At 42.2% G+C, this 19431-nt stretch overlaps 1 protein-coding gene across 10 annotated transcripts in view; it reads left to right on the top strand.

Annotated features, from left to right (window-relative positions):
• Window positions 1–5158: 5158 nt before the first annotated feature.
• The window catches only part of SGSM2 (small G protein signaling modulator 2), a 348102-nt gene continuing 333829 nt past the window's right edge, over window positions 5159–19431 (top strand). For 5 of the 10 annotated variants that reach the window (XM_075594362.1, XM_075594357.1, XM_075594356.1 and 2 more), the window contains exon 1: window positions 5161–5506. In XM_075594362.1, the coding sequence (XP_075450477.1) occupies window positions 5450–5506 (57 nt within the window). In that variant the 5' untranslated portion in view covers window positions 5161–5449. Of the gene's footprint in view, window positions 5507–19431 lie in introns of all 10 variants that reach the window. The other 5 variants (XM_075594353.1, XM_075594358.1, XM_075594354.1 and 2 more) reach the window with 4 other exon arrangements.

Here is a 19431-nt window from a genome sequence, read left to right on the forward strand (position 1 = left end):
GGGAAACAAGATATAAAGGGGAAGGGAAGTGTGGGGTACAAATGATGGTATGGGGAGAGGACAACAGCACAACATATAAAGACAGGGGAAACAAAAAAAGAAAAAAGCGCAAGGCCCATAGAGTAGTAAAGTTATGTTTATAGGCAATTAAAAACGGTTATAAACACTCACAGAAGAGTAGTTGGTACAAGCACTTCGGTACTAAGAATGACCGCAGGAACAGAGGCACTTTGATCGTCTGCTTGTTAGGGTTGTGTGAGTCTCAGCCCTCCTCCTTCTCTCGATCGGCGATGTGTTTCCACTTCCGCGTCAGATGACTCGTGATGCCGGCGCGTGTCATCGATCGGGGGTTGGACTACGGGTAGCCACCAGCTCCCTCTTCAAACTCGGCGCTCAGGAAACTCTGCAGTCTGCATCTTCTCAGCACTTTCGAAGAGTGCCCCTGATGAAGAGGACATTGTCCTTGAAATGCGTAGGGCTGACATTGCTATGGTTGCTATTGTGTGCTGCTAAACACTAAACCTACACTAAGTTGCCGAGGTGTGCGCTGTAGCAGTGACTGGGACCGCAGCCTAATGCAAGCAACAGCAAGCAAAGCAGAAATCAAAGCAGAAATCACTGAGTAATGCGATCATGTAATCCAGCCGTGAACAGCCATCCGCAGTAAAGATAAGTAAATAGGGGTAAAGCAAACCGTCCTTAATCTTATTGTTCACAGGATATGTGCAATCTTCCTTTCTCTCACTGGAGCTGCGGTGAGAGAAAGGAAGATTGCACATATCCTGTGAACAATAAGATTAAGGACGGTTTGCTTTACCCCTATTTACTTATCTTTACTGCGGATGGCTGTTCACGGCTGGATTACATGATCGCATTACTTGATTTCTGCTTTGCTTGCTGTTGCTTGCATTAGTCTGTGACTTTTTTGCTTTGCTTGCATTTGTGGCTCTCACAGGGGGGGACGAGGATTAAGGGAAGTACCTTGAGGTCTCTTTGACCCAAGGGAACGGGCCAGAAGAATGGGTGTCTACCCTGAAACGTTGCCCCTCTTATCCTACCCCATTGTCTTTATATGTTGTGCTGTTGTCCTCTCTCCATACCCTCATTTGTACCCCACACTTCCCTTCCCCTTTATATCTTGTTTCCCCTTTGTGTGATAATTAGAGCTGTATACTTTGCATTAGTAGTCAGTTAGCATTTCCAATTTTGTATATTACTTTGCTGTTTACGTGATTAAATTTGTGACTTATTCTGAGACTCTCTACATTTGTCTATCTATCTTAAGTGTGCTGGAGCCTACTCTGGGGTTTCTATGATTTGCAGTGGGGCTGTTTGGGCTCACTTCGCTCCGCGCACACTGCACATTATCAATACTATTTCGGTCTAAAGTGCTGTCCGTCAGTGTGTTTATATATAAATAAAGACATACAATACAATACATCACGGTACAGCATCTAATTGGTACAGTTTAAATATATGCAAGGCCCTTGATATTTCCATACCAGCCAACGGTGCGTTTTTAGCAGCAACTATCCCTGTCTTTTTACTTTACTACACAATGACGCTCAGCTGCACCCATTGTACCTATCTCTGCTCGGTCTAGAACATTATGTTGCGGCTGTTTCGCTGCGACCAAATGACTGCCGGTACTTTTCCGCGACTCACCCCACTGCTGGAACCTGCCGCCACTTCGGTAAGTGCCTAAACCCCCTACCCTAAAACCCCCTACCCTAAACCCCCTACCCCAACTGCTAAAACCCTTAAGTTATCCCCCTACCCTAAACAGTAATAAAACTCATCATAAAGGATGCTGGCGTCAGGAATTCCAGCGGCGGATCAGCTGCAGAGGATCTGTCTGCGGCCGAATGCTGGCGGCCATTTAGTTGCGGTGAAACGGGCACGACAAAATGTCCCATTCCGTCTCTACTGGGTTGTGACAGCTCAATGTTGCTTTGCCGCCTGTATCCTGCTTCTTTGAGCTGAACCTTCCAACCCTCGGCTAACTGGAGCAGCTGCTAGGTTGATGATGCACTTACTACATGTAAAGCAAACAGAAAGAAAAGTACATCTGCTACAGTAAATGTTTCCAACATAGAGAAACGATCACCACTGCTATTGAGTGTATATAAAAGTAAACACAAAAAGAAATAGTAATATTGTATTGGTATAGTAAGCTGTGTATAATATACAAGATCAGGACTCTTCAACCGGCGGCCCGCTGGCCAAGAGCGGCGAAGGGCCTTGATGTGGTCCTGGGACTAGGCTGCTACTAATTTCATTACTAGTTGCTTAGGTAGCTAAGTGCAGTTTTATTTCCCCACCAAACTCACTTGTAAGTTAGGGTAATGTAAATGTATATGGTACAGGTGTTAAACATGCTTGTAAAATGGTGAAATAGTAATTTTTAAGTCTTTAAAGCAGCAACCCAAACGGCCATTTTATTTATTTTCCCCTTTAATATGTGCATCAATACAATCCACACAATAAGTAATTAGTTAAGTTGTCGATTGATCCGCGTATTCGATCGGAGAAGATTCGGCTTGGGGGTTCACTAAATGGCTGTCAGTGCAGCAGAAGATGACCAAAGATGCAACATTCTGTGGGGAAGATCATGTGACCAGGCATTCACAAGATACAATTGATGCACTGCTAGGGAGAGGGAAGGGCTCAAAAAGGGGTGTGCCAGAGCCTGTTTCAGAAGAGGAAGGGGATGTGACTTTGTACATGGTTTCTATAGAAACCAAAAATGCTTGTTACATTATATTACAAGTGGGTGGAAAGAAAGAATCCATATAGTGTGGCACTAGGAGAGAGGACACCCTAATTAAAACTTAATTTTATTATATAATTGTTAAAATAAACTGTTTGGAGAAAACCACATGTACAGAACAAACAAAAATAGTTAAAAGGACGGAGAGGTCTGGTAGGGTGTTTAATGGAGGAGTGTTATATATGTACCTCTTAATTAAACCTTAATGAACCCTATAATAGATATGGGTGGTCTCTATATCATAGATAAGTATGAATACTTCAGATGATATTGTATCTCAAATCCCCTGTAACCAATGTAATGTAAATTGGATGGGGTATACACAGTTATACATAAGCTTGTCTGCTGGATATATGGTCAGACTGAATGCAATGGTGGCTGAAGTGAAACAACCATAAACATATCTGGCAATATAAACATATCCAGCCTTTTGCAAAACAAGTTAGGATATCTGTAGAGATAGGAGAGACTAACCCTAAGGTGTGAGTGCTCTTGCTGCCCACGGACGCAGTCTGCGAAGCACTCAGACGGTACACAATCCACACCTCACCGATGAGCCGACGTCACGTGATGGTGACGTCAGACGTACCCTACTTACGTTTCACCGTAACTGGCTTCATCGGGCCCCCATTGCGTTCAGTCTGACCATATATCCAGCAGACAAGCTTATGTATAACTGTGTATACCCCATCCAATTTACATTACATTGGTTACAGGGGATTTGAGATACAATATCATCTGAAGTATTCATACTTATCTATGATATAGAGACCACCCATATCTATTATAAGGTTCATTAAGGTTTAATTAAGAGGTACATATATAACACTCCTCCATTAAACACCCTACCACACCTCTCCGTCCTTTAAACTATTTTTGTTTGTTCTGTACATGTGGTTTTCTCCAGTTTATTTGAACAATTATATAATAAAATTAAGTTTTAATTAGGGTGTCCTCTCTCCTAGTGCCACACTATAGGGATTCTTTCTTTCCACCCACTTGTCAATACCTCATTCCCTGTGAGCACCACCCTCCCATTCACTGTTTGGTTACTTTCCCTCCCTATGCTTGAGCAGAGTAAATTCTGCAGTTTTCATCTGTATGCAGATCCCTTTTTCTATATAATTACATTAAAAATGTAATTCAAAGTTGTTGTTTTGTTGTTTTGTTTTTAAATGCTACATGTATTTTCTCGTGGTACAGAACTGATTTATGCTGTGGGATACGTGGGATATTGCTTGGTCTGCGGTTTTAAATGACATCACAGGAAGCTTGCGGACCTTCTACTCCTAAAAGTTTTCCGATCAGGTCTCCTTTGAGAGCTAGTTGAAGGGCCTTGTACTACAGTAGATGCTTTAGTTGGAAGAGCAACATTACATTGCCAGGAATGAGCAGTTGCATCTGTGTATTTAATTTTATAACAAGCAACAGAGAAGCCCAATGCTACATCCAATATGACAAAAATACACAGTAAAATACTTATATATTGTCTTGAAAAAGGGTCATTTAGTTGAACCCTTTAGCCAAAGCATTGTAAGCCTGCGAGCCACGACAAGGCAGACCCAGTTCACAGGTCCTAACACTACCAGATAAAATACTAATATACCTCTATTAGGATTAAAATTCTCATTTACCGTTATTAGGAGGGAGAAAGACCAACATTGGATCTATATCCAGTAAAATGTAAAAGACCTGCTGACTTGGGAAGTGAGGAGGGGTGAGCTTAAAACCCTGGGAAGGAGGAGACACTAACCTCCAACAGCTGAGACAGCTGAAAATAAGTTAACAAACAACACACAGAACCCCAGCAAGCTCCTTTTAGGAACCCCTGCCACGCTCAATAGCTCTCCTTTTTGACACTTATATACATATATATTTTGTGGGGGCTCAGGGGTTCCTAAAATGAGCTTGCTGGGGTTCTGTGTGTTATTTAATTTTATATCAACATATGACTTCACTAGTAGGCTTCACCATGTAGTATGGGCTCTTTCCTCCCTACCCCCATTATATGAGCCCAAACATTTGCAAACTTATTTCAGGGACATTTGAGAGGAACAGGTGGGATATTTGTAAAACTGCCTATGATTTGCATTGGGATGAGGGGATTATTTTCAGGAAAAACAGAAAGATACATTTTTAGTTTTTTTCATGTAAATAAATCAGGGAGTCTCTCTTGTGCACAGGGAGAGTGTGTCAGTACGGTATGATTCCCCCCACACTGCTCCTCCATCACTCCCCCTGCCTCCCTCCACTTGTGCTTCACAATGGCCCCTCCCTGTGAGGCTTTTTTGGACCGGTTGCCATAGCGACGCCTCCGACGCGGTCAGTCTGCAACACCACCAGCCCCCTCTCCCACTCCCAATAGAGAGCGCGCGTGCAAGCCAGCCAGCGAGTGCGCGTGCAGCCAAGTATAGGAGGCGGGGTGGGGAAGGGTTTGCGGGGGCAGCCCGGCGCTGTGACGTCACGCCGAGTTCTGGGGAATGACAGACCGCGGCAGCATCAGGAGCAGGAGCAGCAGCGCGCGTGCTGCAGGCAGGGGGAGCATCGCTGAGTGCTGCTCACTGGGAGCCGGGGACCAAGCATCAGCACCAGCAGCCAGGCACCAAGGGAGGGGGGTGTTGACAAAGCCGAGGGTACCAAGGAAGAGCAGCATCTCTCCATCATCCCACCTCTTGCACCATGAGCTGCTCAGATGACAGCGCCAAGGAGAAGCTGCTGTGGAACGTCAAGAAGGAGGTACATGTACAAATACACACGTGTTCACATTGCATGCATGTAATATGTGTGTGGGAGGGGGGGGGGGGGGGGGCGGGAGGTTGCACATGGTTCCTCTTATTCCTTGATCTTAGGACATGCACCCATAGATCCTCAATATGAGCACAGTGACCATTGCCCATACACAGACTGTCATGTAACATACAGTATATAGGTATCACTATGAGTGGAAATTCAGCATTAGTGTATAATTGGAATAAACACACATGCACGGAGATGCCTGACTTGTAGACATGGGCGCAGATATCCATTGAGGACTTATCCATCCAGGCATACACACAAGGACGTGTACACACTGATCATTGTAACAGTTGATATATTAGAACATCAACTGGGGTTCTTAGGAACTCTTGGGTTCCCCGGGCATTCCAAAAGGCTTCCCTGCAATTTTCAGGTCATTTGAAAATTGTACCAAATACAGAAGAATTTCCAATGCATCTGATCTCAGACGCGCTATTCGAGAGGGTTGGGGTGCCTTACAGTGCATCTGATCTCGGACAGACTATTAGAGAGGGTTGGGGTTCCTTACAATGCATCTGATCTCAGACGTGCTATTATAGAGGAATGGGGTTCCTTACAATGCATCTGATCTCAGACGTGCTATTAGAGAGGGTTGGGGTTGCTTACAGTGCATCTGATCTCAGACGCGCTATTAGAGAGGGTTGGGGTTCCTTACAATGCATCTGATCTCAGCCGTGCTATTAGAGAGGGTTGGGGTTCCTTACAATGCATTTGATCTCAGACGCGCTATTACAGAGGGTTGGGGTTCCTTACATTGCATCTGATCTCAGACGCGCTATTAGAGAGGGTTGGGGTTCCTTACAATGCATCTGATCTCAGACGCGCTATTAGAGAGGGTTGGGGTTCCTTACAATGCATCTGATCTCAGACGCGCTTTTAAAGACTGTTGAGGTCCCGCTAACTTTCACAATACCATTATAGGGTTCCGTAATCAAAAAAAGGTTAAAAAAAACCCCTCTGATCTAAGGCATAGAATAGAATAGATACTCATGCATTGATCATAGTGACGTGTAGATAAAATTGCACTTTCAGTAACCTTTACACATATACACTTACATCTAGTGCATATCCAAATAATATGATTGGCACACAATTAAAACTATAAATGCACATAGACCTTTCTGATGGGAATATACAGTGAGCATAAAATGTTGCCCTGTTAGCAAACCCGAAGTGCCTTGTGTTGCTTCTCTTTACCATGTTCACTGGATTACTTGTAGGCTATCCCTGAGCACAGGAGCCCCAGTAACTGTATTGATTTTTGTATTTATGGTGTGCAGCATTTGTCATTACTTTTGCAATGATTATACTTAAACATACACATTAAGATAACTTGTTGATTCACATATTTATTATACATTATATCCATTATACATACAAGTGTGTTTAATAATATGTACAGCACATATAAGTATATCCACTAAATGGTGATAATGTACCTACAGGAATACCCATTACAATAAAATATGTACAGTACATGTACATACAGTATGTGTATATATACATACACACACACAATAGTATACTGTACTGTATGTTGTATATGCAGTGAGGCAAAGACTCAGAAGTAGAACCCAAAACATCAATGCATATTAGTGCAACACAAACTCATTGGTACAAGTTATCAGATCGCCAGATACATAAACACACAAAAGGGCTGACATTAACTTATTTCAGGGGGCCAGAGCGAGCTTTGCTTGAGTGTAAAAAGTAGCAATTTCTGGATGTTGTAAAGTTCTTTTATTTCATGCATTGTATCACTGCGATTCTCAAAACTGGCCAGATGGTGGGATATGGTTGCTTGTTTAATTGAAGGCAATACAAAAACACTTATTTTTACTCTTTGTGAGTGGTAAAAACGAAATAGATGGTATGTTTTAGGCTGCCCTTCTGTCCTCAAAACTTCCAGTGCATTGACACTGCAGGAGTTTGGTTATCCAGTAAGGGGGTTTGTGGAATAGTAACCAAGCTCATGTGTCCCATTGATATTAGGGTTGAAAAACTTAAAAGGAGTGAGCGCTGGGGTTCTGGGTATAAAAAGGCACTTATAGAATTCACTTCTTTTCTATTAAAATGCTAGTTTTGGTCCCAAACAATTGATTCTCCCCGATTTCCGTCCTCGGAGGTTGACATCTCTGGAGTAGGTGAGGTTCCAGTGAATACTATGAGTTTATATATTCTAGGAATCAGTGAGAAATGCTTTGTATTGAGTGAGAGTCACTGAGTATGTGAGACATCTTTATGCTTTTTTACAGTCATTGGAAAAAATGGTACGTTAAACTGGGTCAAATGCACAGAATAAGTATCACACTTACAGCATGTATAATGCCTTTGTTTATCACAAGATCTTTCTTTTAAATGTCTTTATCTCTCTAATGTAACCTGAGACATAGCAGAAAACAAGATATTCATCTCAAGAATTCCTATTGCTTAAATGTTTTATAAATAGGCTATATAATGAGGATAGTAGACATTCTGCCAGAGGAATAGGACTAGAACTAGAACTAGAAGATGATGCACAAAGGAAAAGTGATATCTGCATGAGAAATAAACCTGTGTTTACTATCAAGCCCTGAAAATGGTGTATCTATCCATAAAGGCTGCAGTGACTGACTGGGACACGTCATAACATAGGCTTTGTGTTCTGTTTCTCTGTGCACACACACACCTGTTACGTGAGTTACGGGACAACACTAGATTAATCCTTTTATTGGCTATTTCACGTGTTAAATGCTACAATCATTTTAACATTTATTTTTGCCCCTTGTACTGTGCTGTGAGTTACTTACAGCCCCATTTATGTTTTATAATCATTTTTAGCCACCTACTGATACTACAGGTGATTTGCATCGCAAGAGTGAATCATACTATAAATGCTTTTTAATGTGGATATCCACTTTGTTCCACCTTTCCCCCCCCCCCCCCCCTTTTTTTGTCTGGAGATATAATATTACAAGTTTGAGACCCACTGATGTTTCCTTGGATTAGTAAAAATGGCAGCCGAGAGCCGGCGAAACATACTGGAGGAAGATGAATACATTCTAAATTCCGGCATGTTCCATTGATGTCGCTGATAACAATTGGCTTACCAGCAAGTAAACTACCAACAGCCATTTTATTTTCTAACTCGGACCGTAACATTTTAGTCTACCGCATCCCCCAGAATCGGAAATTATGGTAAATGTGGTAATAAACCAGGAGAATAAACATGAATCTACTGCACATTGTATTACCAACAGGTCAGGTTTTCAGGATATCCCTGCTTCAGCACAGGTGGCTGGCTGTATGTCAGTCGAAGACTGAGCCACTGTGCTGAAGCAGGGATATCCTGAAAGCTGACCTGTTGGTAGCCCCTTGAGGACTGGAGTTGGCTTCCCCTGTATTAAAGGGTATAAATTCTATTTTGACAATAAAAATAATACATTGCAGAAGCACCAACCCCTTTTCCTGTTGGGTTACAAGAAATTTGAAGTTTAATTTGTCATCCCCTGAAAATGTCTATCTTTTCATTTGATGTACGGAACTGATACCTCGTGATTGTAGCTAATATCTTCCTGGGCGAGAGGGAGAGGGCCTCAGAGCATACGGAATAGGGTGTGGTCCATGCAAATGACGGACCAGAAACTTTTACTTCTTTTTTTTTTTTTTTAAATCGTTGAAAAATTCAGGTTTGTTCCTTTTTGATTCTTCTACTTTTCCTTGTTGTTGACTTTGCCATGTGAAGCAGAGGGCAAGCAGCAAAGTAATCAAAGTAAGATCATGGTGGGTAACTAAAAATCAGTAGCATTTGGAACTTTTGTTACCCCCCCTCCCCCATTACCTTAATGTGAGCGGCGTGTATCTTTTTTTTTTTTACAGAGAAATATAGTCTCAGTGGGTGTTGTGATACATTTTAGGGAACCAACATGAGGGTTCTTCATAAATTAGTTTATAACATGCATAGATTTAGGAAACCTTGCAGGTCTCTTCGGGCGTAAACTACTCACACCCATTAATAATAATAATAATAATAATAATAGTTTGTTCTTGTATAGCGCTGCTAGTTTTACATAGCGCTTTATAGAGACATTTTGCAGATACTAGAACGTTGAGTGACGGAGTAAGAGAGAGACAGTATTTATTTGTTTGTGATACCTTATAGTAAATTAACATGGAAGGTCTTTATTCAGTACATATTGTCAACTCGTCAACTCTATCCTCTCCTCCTCTCTTTATGCCCCATCTCTTCTCTGGAACACCCATCCCTCTAACCTACAGCATTAGCTGAATTTCCAAAGATGTACTCTCCTCTCTACTACCGGTACACCTCTCTTGCCTGTGGACACTAGAGTAGCAGCCCCTTGTGACCTCAACACGTTTCATACAACATACTTCGTCAGGACTGCCCTCAGCAGGGTATATTTACAACACCAAGCAACAAAGTATCGGGCACTGTCCCTTTAAGCCAAAACAAAGCATAAAATCAAAGCCTATTCCAATTTGGAGAATTACTAGACTGACCAGTCCCTAACTATCTGACTGGCTGGATAGGCGAGTTCCCAGTCCCAAAACATAACAATTTATCAGGGAACAATATATATGAGAGTCTTATCTTAGTATGCTGGTCTGGCATCTCTGGTTTGTTCAGGCAAACTTCAGATGCAGGCGTTGTAGTCCTACTGCTCTCAGGAAGTCTCTTGTCCTATTTCTGTGCAGGCTTCTCTGCGGTGCGGGGCTTTGGGTTCCTCACTGTTCCCAGGCAAATCCCTCTAGTGAACAAGAAGCCTGGATCCCTGCGGGGCGGGAGCTCCATTGTGGCTGGGTGTAAATCCCAGCTTGGTCACAGGCAATTCTCTGTGACCCTCCTCTCTTGCAAAGCAGGAACAGGAACTTTAACAGAGACTCCAACAGGGACCCTGACAGGTGCTCACTTCCTGCTTTTTAAACCCTGTTTAATCATTTCATTCCACACCTTTCAGGGAGCTCAGTTAAGAAACCTGACACCAGTGTGTAGTTTCCTGCCTTGTAAAGGGCGTTCACTCATTCACTCACTTACATTCACCTACAAAGCTCCTCCGTACCTTCAAGGCTCTCCACTCATCTGTTCCACCCTACATGCTCATCTACTGTGCTTTACCTATAAAAGTCTCCTTTCCACCCCTTTCACCTCTACTGCTCTCACACCTTAAACTCTTTCCCCTCACTGAGCCTTACCTGTGGAACTCCCTCACACTCGGTATATGCCAATCGCCTTCTCTCCCCACCTTTAAGTCAAATCTTATAACTCATCTCTTAAATTAAGCATTTCAATAGCCCAGACTCAAATGGCTACTGTCCCCCACTCACAGTCGCTCCTACCAACCATTGTGACCAAGCACTGCCATCTACTGCAACTCTCTCACCTGCTGTCTCTGTAAGTCTCCCAATAGACCACTTAGGCTGCGTTTATAGTAGGCACGCATGTGTGCAACAGAGTGCATGGCATCGCGCACCTGTCGCTCGAGTGATGTGATTTTAGATGGGGGCAATGGGGAGGCATGGAAGGCTGGTTTGCCTCCATTGGCTGAACTGCTTGCGTGACGCAGCCGTGATGCGGCTGTTGTGCGAAAAGTAAAAATCATTTGTCTTGTCAAAAATCTACATCGCGCCACACTTGCGCGTACTATTGTCGGTCCGTATCAGCTGCTGCACTTTGTTCGTGCAGCGCGTGAAATCGCACGCCGTCGCGCTCACAATAATCGCGGCCTTAGATTGTAAACTCTCCAGTGCAGGGATTACCTTTCCTATGGATTTTGTGTGTTGCACGTATTGTATTATAATTCCCTGGACTGTAATGTCTCTATTGTAAAACACGGAGTACACCGTGGGCAATACATAAAATACATAACAGTACATACATAAATGTATTGTTCATAAGCTTTTGATACCACAAAAAGCTGTTGCTAAGATGTAACTAACCTGTGTTTGCTATAGCTGTGCAAAGGTGTCTGAGTTCACTTTGCACATTTTCAGGTGATTGTTTTCAGAAATGTGAATGAAGACAAAAATAATTGGCATATGCAAGATAAATTGTAATTGGTGTTTTTCACATTTTTGACTTATGCACACATGAGTATGCCTCAAAATATGCCGCGAAATAGAAAAATCATATAGTTTGTGTAACCCTGTTTCCCCCCCCCCCCCCCAATCTCAGGTCGGGTACCCTAGGGGAAAGGGTGTACTGGTTACTTGAGTGAATGTGGTGCAAACCTGCTGGCAACAGGGGGCCCTGAGTCTCCCGCAGTGGTATGGGGGATGTCATCAGGACTGGCTTTCGAGGTATGGCTGAGTCATACTCACTCGTGGTACAGCGCCTCCATCTCCAACAGATACCCAGCGTAGTAGGGATGAATCTCTCAAGGAGGACCTCTTTGTGCAACTTCTCCCTGAATGACTCCAGGCTCAGACGCGAAGGGTTCTTTAGCAAAGGTATGCTTTATTTCCTCCACAGGCAGACTGCCCATCATGCAGCCCAGTCACTTAGCCGCTCAGCATTGGGTTGTCACCCGAAGGAAGTCCCTATGTCCCTGGACACCACACCTAGTCAGGGCCCTAGAAGCTGTCCTTGCTCTTCTCTTACTCCCTGGTGGAGTAAAAGGAATAGTCTCCCTCACCGCTCCCAGAGGGAGGGCCACAAAGCCTGCCAGAGCCCTGGCAGCTTGCTGGGATAGACTATCCTTTTTCAAGGGTGGTAAGGAACTAACTAAATTCAGGAAATGCTATGCAATAAGTAGCTCCAATAGGCACCACCCCTGTGTCACTTTAATTGGACACAGAGCCTGATGACACTATCTTTACTGCCTTACTGCACAGCATAGGTGTGTGGGGGAAAACCCATGATTACTCCTGGCAAACCTGCCCTTACCAGGGATTATTGCACAGGGGGAGAAAGAACTATAGCCCCAAAATTACCCAGGGCTACATTTGCTTCGGGGAGTTTGATTTCCACAGACTTTTTGACAAGAAGATAAAGTAATTCGTTCTTAACTTTACCTCTTTATCATAAAACTGTTTGTGAACTCTGGTATCTGCAGGCACATATTCAACCCACATAGTTTTGTTGTTCTTACGGTATTTATAATTATGGCAGACCAATGCTTAAGTCAACAAATATCTGGTAACAATACATTTTATTGGACCTGGTGAAATTAAAGTTCCAAATGGTTTGGTCACTTTTAAAGGCATTCTTATATCAAGAAAGGTCGAAATATAATTGAAATAATCATGCTAAATCATACCAAGTAATGGACTTCATGGTTTTCCTCTGTGTGCTGCCATGTTCAGTGTTCTGCATCTTTCTACTATAGAAATGTCTCATTCCATGATGTCATTTATGACTGTGTGTAACAAGGACCATTTTGATAACGGCAAGATAGCGTTTGAAAATAATTATAATTTGAAAGTAAAGTTTCCATTTGAGACCTACTGCAGTTTCCTTAACAGTGATGCATCATCGGTATTAGAAGTATCTACTCTGTAAGATAATTTAGTCGCGTTGAGGCCGATTTAGAGTTGACTAACGTTAGTCGTAGCGCAAGCTAATTGCGCAGGCGTTATATGGTGGTTAGCGCCTTGTAAAATTCAAACACTGTTTGCATGGGGCACGTTAATCTAATGACTCAATGGGCGGAGGGGAAGCGCGTAAATGCCTAATTTATTTAAATGAGCTCAATGTGAGCGTTAACAAGTTAAATTGCATCTGTCTTATAGTAGTGGCCGAATTAGAGGTCGATCTGTGTGCTCTTAATTTCTTTCTTTCTTGTAGCATACTTGAGGTCACTTTCCAAGTGGCACTCCAATTAACACAAATACATATATAGATATATAATATGGTGGGTCTGGGTTTCGAGCTCTCTAAAATTGTGCATTTCTAATTGTTCTTGATTTAAGAACACTTTATAATTGTGTTGAAAAAAAAAGATAAACCGGCGCCACAAATAATAAAGTGAAAACCAAACCAAAATGGTGTAAAGTCCAAATGGAGTCCTAGTAAGGCTGGTAATGAAGGATTCTCACATCAACGAAGTAATACTGTATGTGGAAAAAGAAAAAAAAAAGAAATTATGGTGCAGTAAGTCAATCACTGAGACTAAAAGACAAAGTCAGACTAACAACACAAGACAAACAAGACAGACAAACGAAAATACACTAACACGGCTTAATAATAAAGACAAAGCTAATTTATTACTGGTTGTGGAGGGTGACAGTAACACGCATCCGGAGGGGTAAAATTAAAAACCCTACTCACAATTTTTTTAATTTTACCCCTCCGGATGCGTGTTACTGTCACCCTCCACAACCAGTAATAAATTAGCTTTGTCTTTATTATTAAGCCGTGCTAGTGTATTTTCGTTTGTCTGTCTTGTTTGTCTTGTGTTGTTAGTCTGACTTTGTCTTTTAGTCTCAGTGATTGACTTACTGCACCATAATTTGTTTTTTTTTTCTTTTTCCACATACAGTATTACTTCGTTGATGTGAGAATCCTTCATTACCAGCCTTACTAGGACTCCATTTGGACTTTACACCATTTTGGTTTGGTTTTCACTTTATTATTTGTGGCACCGGTTTATCCTTTTTTTTCAATGCTCTCTGACTGACCGTACTGTCAGTTTTTACCTGGCTGCCAGTGTTGTTCACTAATTAAGTGTTTTTATTAATATTTATAGCGCTGTTTCACACCGTCTTCTTTCTGTGACTTTATAATTGTGTGCTAACATGGACCAGGAGTAAACTTTCCTACACAACTGAGACCCGCCGTTTTCAGCACTTTTCTTGGAAGCTATGCAGTGCCGTAATTTCACCTTAAGGAGCCCCCGAGTGACATCACGGTGTCACTGTGTCACACGTCGGCATGTTGCCATGGCAACCTGGCACGATATGACGTCGTAAAATGTTGCAGAGGCCCAGCTCTCTCCCCGGCAATCATTGCTGTGAGGAAGAGCGCTGGGCCTCTGTAACCGCTTGGGGCGTAATCAAGTGTCCTGAGGGAGGGCTCTGTTATATATATATATATATATATATATATATAGTAGTGGTGTGAAAAAGAAAGTACACCCTCTTTGAATTCTATGGGTTTACATACCAGGACACAGACACACAAAGACACTACGCTCACCAAACAAACAATGAAATATCTAGTGCATAGGGGAAATGGATACAGAAGAACACACAAAAGTGTGACAAAAGAGGTCACCCAAGCCACCTAATAATTGCACTCATGATGTGAAAGTATTGAATAAAGTATACTACAAGTAGTAGTTTAATGGGAACAGACCATCAAAGGTACCACAACACCATTAAACTCAAGACGCAAAATAATAAACTTTAATTAACTGTAAAACACGACGAAAATACGTGACATAATATATACAGTGTAGTTAAAACACTCCACGGACGAGACGGAGCAGCTGGTGAATAAATGCAGGGGCTATAGGTCCAGTGTGAGATATAGTTGAAAGGTATAATAACCACACTTATCCAGGTCCTGTTGATACAGGGTTTGATGCAACTATATACACCCCATGTAGGTATTCACTGGAGAAACAGAACAATGTCCATGCTCACATATAAAGTAAATGCAGCAACAGATTATACACACAAGATCCCAACAAGTAGTGATCATGCCCTTAAGTCATAACTAGGTACTCAACTAATGGTATAAAGCATAGTACTCTAAATGATGAAAGTGGGTGTAGTGAAAATATACAAAAACACTTACACGGCCTTGTGTAAATGCTTTCACATCAAGGTATCTTTACGTTTTTCTTTCCTCTGCTGGAAAGGTTTTCCTTCTTCCTTCTCTTCAGGTCTTGTTCTCTTCTTACGTTCGCCGACCGCTTGCAGTGGTAGTTTCTCCCTCAGAGCAAAATGAACATAAAAACAGATATGTGAGGGAAAAGATAAAAACACAGACTATGATAAAAAAAAGGCAACCAAAGCTGCAATCACTCACACGGGCAAGTGTGAGTGCAATCCTGGGGGGGATGGTATCTTATCTTGCTTCTGGGATTTCAGCGTTTAAATGACATGGGGATGGTACAGAAATAATAAAAATGTGTATACAGGATAATACTCACACGGCCCCGTGTGAGCAGGCACACATAAAAATATCCTTTTGTTCTATTTGGGTTCCCAGTGTTAACTCCCAAAAGTGGGAAGTATAACAGGTAGCCCCTCCTTGGTGACTGGCTGATCTTTTTATCTTTTTATCTATTTATCTTTATTTTCTGGTTGTTTTCATGTTGCTGGTTTTATATCTAACTTCATGATATGTTTTTAAGTGCCACGTATGGTTAAATAAACTGCAGTCTGTTTTAACTCGGACTTTTTCATTTCCACATCATCACCAAGGAGGGGCTACCTGTTATACTTTCCACTTTTGGGAGTTAACACTGGGAACCCAAATAGAACAAAAGGATATTTTTATGTGTGCCTGCTCACACGGGGCCGTGTGAGTATTATCCTGTATACACATTTTTATTATTTATGTACCATCCCCATGTCATTTAAACGCTGAAATCCCAGAAGCAAGATAAGATACCATCCCCCCCAGGATTGCACTCACACTTGCCCGTGTGAGTGATTGCAGCTTTGGTTGCCTTTTTTATCATAGTCTGTGTTTTTATCTTTTCCCTCACATATCTGTTTTTATGTTCATTTTGCTCTGAGGGAGAAACTACCACTGCAAGCGGTCGGCGAACGTAAGAAGAGTACAAGACCTGAAGAGAAGGAAGAAGGAAAACCTTTCCAGCAGAGGAAAGAAAAACGTAAAGATACCTTGATGTGAAAGCATTTACACAAGGCCGTGTAAGTGTTTTTGTATATTTTCACTACACCCACTTTCATCATTTAGAGGCTAAACATACTACAGTAGGGATCCTCACCCTGTGCTCCCCCTTATTTTCTGTATCCCTGTACTAACAAGGATCCTGGATAGATCCTATTGGGGTCAGAGTCACAGGACGAGACGACAAAACTGAGGGGACCCTTGTATACGATTTCAAGGTCGTTATTATATGTTTATTTGTCCCCGGTTATACATCCTTCAGGGAGCGCCCGGGTTTTTTCCCCCTGTTATAAAGCATAGTACTGCCAGACTCAATTGTCATAGGAGAAGTCACTAATATACCGTTACTGCATTCAATGCCATGATAGCAGATTGGAAATACATCACAGAGTAACAATGGGATCCTAATAAGTTGCTGCCACAAATAGTATAGAGCAATACAACCTGATACGTAGTCACTGAAGTCAGTGGTGTGTTTCTAGTATGTTGTTTCAGAAAAGCCATCTGTGTACTAAGTATCCACACACTGCTACATTCAGAGCACTCCGCTCGTCACCGTGACAGTCAAGAGGACTGATGTCACTCTACCCGACAGCTGTTTCGCGCGTCTCGGCGCGCTTCTTCACAGTGGGAGGAGGCCTGTGTCAATGGTACAGTGGCGGCCGCCTTTATCCTAATGCTATTAAGCGCTTATCTGATGATGCGGCCGCCGCGCGGGAAACTCCGCTAGAAATGGAGACAAGCACCGGAATTATCCGGGTAAGTGGTAGAATAAAGGCGGCCGCCACAGTATCACTGACCTCAAATACCGGGAGGTGAACAAGGGTGGTCAGCTCGCAACCAATCATGGTGCGAGCGCTACCAGGACATAATAACAATCATCTGCTCCTTAGCAGGTCTTAAAATTAGGTAAATACAACCTCAGATGAACAACAACACATGACATATTACATCGTGTCATGATTTATTTAACAAAAATAAAGCCAAAATGGAGAAGCCATGTGTGAAAAACTAAGTATACCTTATGATTCAATAGCTGTAGAACCACCTTTAGCAGCAATAACTTGAAGTAATCGGTTTCTGTATGACTTTATCAGTCTCTCACATCGTTATGTAGGAATTTTGGCCCACTCTTCTTTACAACCTTGCTTCAGTTCATTGAGGTTTGTGGGCATTTGTTTATGCACAGCTCTCATAAGGTCCAGCCACAGCATTTCAATCAACTTGTGGTCTGGACTTTGACTGGGCCATTGCAACGCCTTGATTCTTTTCTTTTTCAGCCATTTTGTTGTAGATTTGCTGGTGTACTTGGGATCATTGTCCTTTTGCATGACCCAATTTCGGCAAGCTTTAGGTGTCGGACAGATGTCCTCACATTTGACTCTAGAATACTTTGGTATACAGAGGAGTTCATGGTCGACTCAATGACTGCAAGGTTCCCAGGTCCTGTGGCTGCAAAACAAGCCCAAATCATCACCCCTCCACCATCGTGCTTGACAGTTGGTATGAGGTGTTTGTGCTGATATGCTGATATGCTGTGTTTGGTTTTCGCCAAACGTGGCGCTGTGCATTAAGGCCAAACATCTCCACTTTGGTCTCGTCTGTCCAAAGGACATTGTTCCAGAAGTCTTGTGGTTTGTTCAGTTACAAACAAACACGGAGGTGAATTATCATCAAAAGATACCTTCACGTGCCTGGTATAGGCACTTAAATGTAAGTGCATATCTTACCATCTTTATGTGCTAAAAATATTATGTGAACGTACTTCACTATATTGTTCTTTTCTCTCTTACATCTTTCCATATCACGAGGAGCGCTGAACATTGTGAACACTTAAAACCTTTCTCACTTTCTGCCCCACACCTCTGGAATGCCCTTCCCCTCAGTTCCCCGACTAGCACCCTCGCTATCCATCTTTAAGACTCACCTTAAGACACATCTGCTTAAAGAAGCATTTGAATAGCACTGGATAATCATGGACACATGATACATAAAGCTTGGCCCCCTGCAGACGCACTTACTAGAATTCCCTCCTACTGTCTCTGTACGTTCTCCCTACCTACCAATTAGATTGTAAGCTCCTCGGAGCAGGGACTCCTCTTCCTTAATGTTACTTTTATGTCTGAAGCACTTATTCCCATGATCTGTTATTTATATTATTTGTTATTTATATGATATGTATTACTACTGTAAAGCGCTATGTACATTTACAGCTATATAAATAAAGACATACAATACAATACAACATTTCAGATACAATTTTGCAAACCTAAGTCGTGCTGCCATGTTCTTTTTAGAGAGAAGAGTCTTTCTCCTGGCAACCCTTCCAAACAAACCATACTTGTTCAGTCTTTTTCTAATTGTACTGTCATGAACTTTAACATTTAACATGCTAACTGAGGCCTATATATACACCCATACACACACACACACACACACACACACACACACACACACACACACACACACACACACACACACACACACACACACACACACACACACACACACACACACACACACACACACACACACACACACATAAAAATATCTGCTGCCTAGGATTGCGTCTTTAACTAGGTAAACCATGGTTTTTGTACAAATTATTGTAGATGCAAAATGTCTTCTGTCCCATTTATGACACGTGTGACCTGTAACTCCTCCCTACTTTCTCTTACTGCTGTCTATAATCACTCAGATCACATGCCAAATTGGGTTAACTTTAAATATTGACACTAAGACCAGCATGTTCAAAATGGACAATATATTCTGGACCCTGGATCACATATAGGGTGTGAATAGACCCAGATAGCTTAACTCATGTCTTCCCTCTTTCAAATCATCACAAGTCCTTATTGTCTTTCTTAACTTTATTGCAGAAGTGGAAAACAACGGGTGCTTGTAGGTGTAGTGTGAGTAGAGAGTGCTTCTCTGTCTGAATGCTTGTATGAGGTTAGACTACGGTAAAACAGAAAGGCCTCGCCGGGGTAGTTAGCAGGCAGATACTGTACTCACTATGTCCTGGGTGGAAAAGGAAGTGAGGAGCAAGGATCTAGAAGTG

The sequence above is a fragment of the Ascaphus truei genome, chromosome 3 (assembly GCF_040206685.1).
Source record: "Ascaphus truei isolate aAscTru1 chromosome 3, aAscTru1.hap1, whole genome shotgun sequence".
NCBI classification, from domain to species: Eukaryota; Metazoa; Chordata; class Amphibia; order Anura; family Ascaphidae; genus Ascaphus; species Ascaphus truei.